The sequence below is a fragment of the Petaurus breviceps genome, unplaced genomic scaffold (assembly GCF_028583685.1).
Source record: "Petaurus breviceps papuanus isolate PSGF00001 unplaced genomic scaffold, PetGlider_PUasm1.0 551, whole genome shotgun sequence".
NCBI lineage: Eukaryota > Metazoa > Chordata > Mammalia > Diprotodontia > Petauridae > Petaurus > Petaurus breviceps.
In genome coordinates, this window is record NW_027186372.1 from 26,444,017 (window position 1) to 26,450,016 (window position 6,000).

Below are 6,000 nucleotides of genomic sequence, written 5' to 3' on the forward strand. Positions count from 1 at the left end.
TTTGTCTCATTGCCTTAGGTTTACTTTGAGTTTGTCTTCAATTTTTAAATGCATTTCTTATAAGTAATAGATTATGGGGTTTTATTTTCTTATCTAATCTCTCACTTTTAAAATTTTATTGGATTTTTTAATCCATTCCCATTTAAAGTTATGTTAGGTTTATATTTTTCTCTATTTGTCTCTAATGTTGGTGGGTTTTTTAGTTATATATATATATATATATATATATATATATATATATATATATATATATATATATATATATATATATCCCCATTCTTCCTCTGTAAACATAGTTACTATGTCTCTTCGGTTACTTTACCTAATCTTTTTTTTTTAAGGTGGCTCAAATCCTGCTGACTCTCTTCTTCTCATCCTTGATCTGCCTTCCCATTTTTACACCTTTCCCTTTGGGGTTGTGTTTACTATTTCCTTTTTCTTTCCTGACTTTATCTAGTTATTTAATTCTTTCTGTCTATTTTCCCCCTTTCAGTCAAGTAGATTTTATCTTCCTTGCCTCCCTTTCAACTAAATTTGTTCATTAGTTTTATTTTTAATTTCCAGGAAATATTTCTCCTCCCTTCTTCCCTCCCCCTGCCATTATCCATCCTCTCTTTCTGATGACTGTAGATCACCTGCTCTGGTTCATGGTCTCTAGAGTTAATTAAATAATCACATTCTCTATGTTTCTTACTGAGTCAAAACTTCTGAGGCAGTTTCTGCCACTGCCTTATAGAGACTGCTTCCCATCTCTCTTCAGGTTTATTTTTATCTCCAAAATTATTTCAGATACCGCTGCTATTGAATATCCATTTTTTTATTTATAGTTAAGCCTAGATTTGCAATGTAGGTGACCCTTGGCTGCATCATGAACTTAATTACTTTTTTTTGTTATTTTTTGGAAGGGGGAAGGCAAGGCAATTGGGGCTAAGTGCCTTGCCTAAGGTCACACAGTTACTAAGTGTGTCAAGTGTCAGAGGCTGAATTTGAACTCCCGTCTTCCTGACTTTAGGGCCAGTGCTCTATTCACTTTGCTGCCTAGCTGCCCCAAGTTACATTACTCTTCAGAACACTTTATTCTCTCTTGAATTGTCTGGTGGCTACAAAATATCCTTATGTTATTTCACTTTCCTTTCCTTTGTGTTTGAAGGTCTTTCTCCTGATTGCTTGTAGAATTTGTTGTTCCTAGATTAAATTGCTAAATTTACCCACTATGTGTCTTGGTGTTTAAAACCTTGAATTTTTTTCTGTCTACATATTGACTCAGTTTCAAAATGTAATGTTTTGTTGTTGTTGAATCATTCAGTCATATCCAATTCTTTGTGACTCCATGGACTGTAGCACACTGGACCCTTTTATCCCCATTATCTCTCAAAGTCTGTCCAAGTTCATGTTCATTGTTTCCATGATATTATCTACCCATCTCATCCTCTGCCATCGCATTTTCCTTTAATGTTATCTATGTTTTATTATACTTTTATTTATTTGGTTAAACATTTTCCAATTGTTTTTTAATCTGTTTCTGAAACTCAGGGATACTGTGTCCTGCCTGTGGTCATGTTTTGATACCTCTGGGCCTAGACCATGTGAATAGCTGAAGTTGCTTTATATTTGGTGCATGATTTCTGTTTTGAAGAAGTTTGGGAAGTCATGAGGTTCATAGAAAATGTCTAATCCTCCATATTCCTGTTCATATAACCTGAAACTTCCCCATTAGGTTTGGAGACAAAATGTGTTTTCTGTGAAGCTGGCAATTAACCAGAAAGTTAGATTAATAGGTAACCCCTTTTTCTCTGAGCTAATGTAGGTTTTGCTACAATAATCATAGAGTCTCAGAGTTGTAAACCTTGTGGGGTAAATGCTATTATTATCATCTGTGTTTTACTGACCAATTGAGGCTAGCTATGAGTCTTGGTCTCCCTCAGCGCCTCCCCGCTCCCCCAATTCCACTACAATCTATGAGGTTGAATTGTCATGACTTGAGGTAAGTACATAAATACCTTGCTATTATTATTGCTTCTCCCAACCTAAAATTCTGTTTGTGTTTTCATAGGAAATAACTTCACCAGCTAATGGGTTACAAAAACCTGAAGACTTCACAGGAATTGGAATATACATTGGTGTTAGCATCTTTATGGTACTGCTCTTAGCTTTTGCCCTTAGTATCTTAATTTTCAAATGTAAGTCATTTCAAGAAATTCTTCTCATTTTTTTGTAAGGTTCTTTAAGCAATTTAAAATTCAATTTTCTTTTCTTTTTTTTAATTCAATTTTATTTTATTTGTAATTCCCTATTTTTCCATTTTGCTCCCACTGAGGAAGTAAGGGAAAAAAAAAAACCAAACTACTACACACATGTATGTTCAAGCAAAACAAATTAACCTATTGACCATATCAAATAGATTATATATATGTATGTATATATATAGAATTATTGTCAAGGCATGCAAACTTGTATATTTATATATGCATATATATATACATGCATATACATACACATACATATGGGCAGCTAGGTGACACAGTGGATAGACGGCTGGGTCTGGAGTCAAGAGGACTCATTTTCCTGAGTTCAAATCTGGCCTTAGACACTTACTAGCTGTGTGACCTTGGGCAAGTCACTTAACACTAATCTGTAAAATGAATTGGAGAATGAAAAAGCAAACCATTCCAGCATCTTTGCAAAGGAAACCCTCAAATGGGTTCATGAAGAGTCAGACATGACTGAAAAAACAACTGAACAACAAAATACATATATATATATATATTATATTCATATGCCTGTGTGTGTGTGTGTGTGTATACACAGATGCAGGACTTGAACCTAACTCTTTCTGATTCCAAAGCAGCCCTCTCTCCATTATGCCACACTGTCTTGAGAAATGATGCAGCACAATAAAAATGTCCACACAGTTGGCCCTGCCTTCTTTCATGGCTATTGAAGGTTGAATAGGATTTGTATGTAGGGTGGCAGAGGGAGCAATCTGAGCAAAATTAGAGAGGCAAGTAGAGTGGCACATGGCTTATGTTAGGAACATCAGGAAGAGCAATTTGAATAGATAAAGGAGATATATATATATATATATATGTATGTATATATATACACACATACATATGTATGTATATATACACATACACAAGCTTGGTCAAGTAATGGGAAACAAATTGGGAGAGATCTATTGAATTAAAGAGAGACTGAGAAATCAGGTCCCAGAATTTACATCTGATACATGAATCCAACAATAAAGAGCCTATTTAGGTTATCGAGCAAGGGAGTAACAGAAAAAAATAGTAATAAAAATTGTATGGAGATTAGTCTGGCAAAATTTTTAAGAATAAGAGCCATTTTCCAATTGATAAATGGTCAAAGGATATAAATAGGCAGCTTTCAGAGGAAGAAATCCAAACCCTTAACAGATACACGAAAAAGTTCTAAATCACTAATAATTAGGGAAATGCAAATTAAAACAACTGTAAGGTCTCACCTCACACTCATTAGATTGGCAAATTTGACAAAAAAAAAGTTGGCATCCTAGGTGTGTGGTCACGGTCCAATCACTTAAAGTCTTTGGGTCTCAATTTTCTTATTTGTAAAATGAGGGGGTTGGACTAGATGGTTTCTAAGGTCCCTTTCAGCTCTGAATTTATCATCCCAAGAACAAATTTGTCTTTTCAGTCTCCACTCCCTATTGCTCCTATTTTTGTCCTTGGGGGACCAAGTAAAAAAAATTTCAAATCTCTCTTCCATATGGCAGCTCTTCGAATACCTGAAGATTATGGGATCCAGAATGGTTCAATCTGCAATAAAAGACACTGAGGCAGAGTTCTGAGTCAATAACCATTTATTAAAAGGACATGGCCACTTTAATGAATGGGGCCTCAGATATTCCTCATTATCTCAGATGCCCACTTTCTTCCAGGGTCTTAGTTTCATAGTGCTTGATACCTGGGCAATATAGAGGAAAAGTAAAATATGGAGTTTCATTGGTTGGTAGATCTTGACCATGACACTCTAGGAGGGTCTAGGTAAAATACAGAATCCCATGAGTGACAAACCTGTCTTGACCTTCCAGGAGGGCCTACTGAGCAAATGTGCAGAACCATGGTCATGATGTCAAAATGTCCACATCGGCTGATGGGCTGGTAAACAGTCAGGCCACAGACTGACAAACAGGGTCACTTGTTGGCCAAATGCTTATGTTGGGCAATAGACAAGTAACAAAGGGTGGAGGGGCGACAAAAATAGCTGGGGGATTTTTTGTTTCATTGAGTAATCTCTGCCATGCTGGGCTTGGTCCCCTACTCAGCAGGAAGAAAGGGTGGAGGTCCTCTAGTGAGCTTCTTATGATTAAGCAAGTGAACTTCAAAACAAGTCAGTAATTTATAGCTTGTAGTTTGGGGGCCTATTATAAGAAAGAAATCTACCTGACCTTATCTAATATGGCAAATATATACTAATATTGATATTAATTGATTATACTGACTAAATGGATATTAATAGATTAGTACAACAGAAATAATCACTACCCCTATGGAATCACACTAAATTGAATGATATTGATTGGAATAAAAATACAATAAATCATTCCTTACAAGACAGTCTATCAGACCCTACCTAAGACTTCTGTTCTCCGGACTAAGTGACCCCAGTTTCTTTGACCCTTCATTATAATGCATGATCTCAATGTAGTTCATCTTCTGAGTGCTCTCAGTTTGGTTCCTGTTTAGTTTGCGTTTATTTGCTTGGTTTGGGTTTGAACTGGTTTACTTGATAGGCCTTAGGTCACTGTGTTTGGTGATATTTTTCACCTTTTTGGGCAAATTTCTTTTTCAGTTTATTGTTTAATTTATTAAAAACCCAGAAAATTAGTACTTTTTTCTTGGCTCAGGATATGAAGTCTGTTTGGTTCAAGACCTTAAGGACTGTGCTCTATGTCTAAGACTCCATGGTTAAGCCTCTCTTTAGCAATCATTCTGAACTTAACAAACACTAAATAAAATGGTCATTTTTATATACACAGTAGAACAGGAAAAAAAAAAACAGATTACACATGAAAATGGGGATCTCTCTTATTTATAACTGTCCTGATTCTCTGTGATTCTCTTTCTCTTCTTATCCCTTAAAAGTGGCCCAATGACACTCTTTTCTTTTTCCCTTCTTTCTTTCTTTTTGCGCCTTGGCTACCCTATGCCTACTTCTTGCAGTCCATGCCTAAATTGGTAAACAAAACAAAACGAAGTCATAACAAATATGCATAGTCAGGCAAATCACAGTAACAACAATGAAACAAAGCCCTCCTATACTGGCCATATTTGAAAATGTCTGTCTCATCCTGTATCTTGAGTCCATTACATCTCTAACAAGAGATGGGCAATGTGCTTCATTATTTGTCCTTTAGGACCATAATTGGTCAATGAATTGATCAGTGTTCTTAAGAAAGACATTCAATCTTAAAGTCCTGGAGGGGAACACTGTACTAAGTGGTCTGCTTAAAATTTTTCTTTTTAATGCTGTGTAATTTAGCTCAGTGTTTTTCAGAGAAATTAATTTCTCTGCCACAGAATCTAGGTCTATTCATAGTATGTACATAGCCCCCAGGTCCACTTGTGTAGTATCACAATTCAATTGAATTGACATTTATTAATCTGTACTCTTTGCCATGTACACTTAGGCACTGTGCTAGGATTTGGTTCTGGATATCTAGGTGGTGAAGGACATAGAACAGTTGATCAGAAAGATAAGAGTTCAAATTTAGCCTCTGACATTATTAGCTATGTAACTTTGGGCAAATCACTTAACTTCTGTTTGCTCTAATTTTCTCAATTGTAAAATGGTGATAATGATAATAATACCTACCTCCCAGAGTCATTATGAGGATCAAATGAGATATTATTGGCAAAAAGCTTAGCATGGTACCTGGCACATGGTAGCCACTTAATAAATGCTTGCTTGTTTCCTTCCTTCCTTCCTTCCTTCCTTCCTTCCTTCCTTCCTTCCTTC

At 35.8% G+C, this 6,000-nt stretch overlaps 1 protein-coding gene across 7 annotated transcripts in view; it reads left to right on the forward strand.

Annotated features, from left to right (window-relative positions):
- The window catches only part of HAVCR2 (hepatitis A virus cellular receptor 2), a 53,251-nt gene that overhangs the window by 36,010 nt on the left and 11,241 nt on the right, over positions 1 to 6,000 (forward strand). For 5 of the 7 annotated variants that reach the window (XM_069102499.1, XM_069102497.1, XM_069102502.1 and 2 more), the window contains one exon: positions 2,054 to 2,180. In XM_069102499.1, coding sequence (XP_068958600.1) covers positions 2,054 to 2,180 — 127 coding nt within the window. The remainder of the gene's footprint in view (positions 1 to 2,053; positions 2,181 to 6,000) is intronic. The other 2 variants (XM_069102501.1, XM_069102503.1) reach the window with 1 other exon arrangement.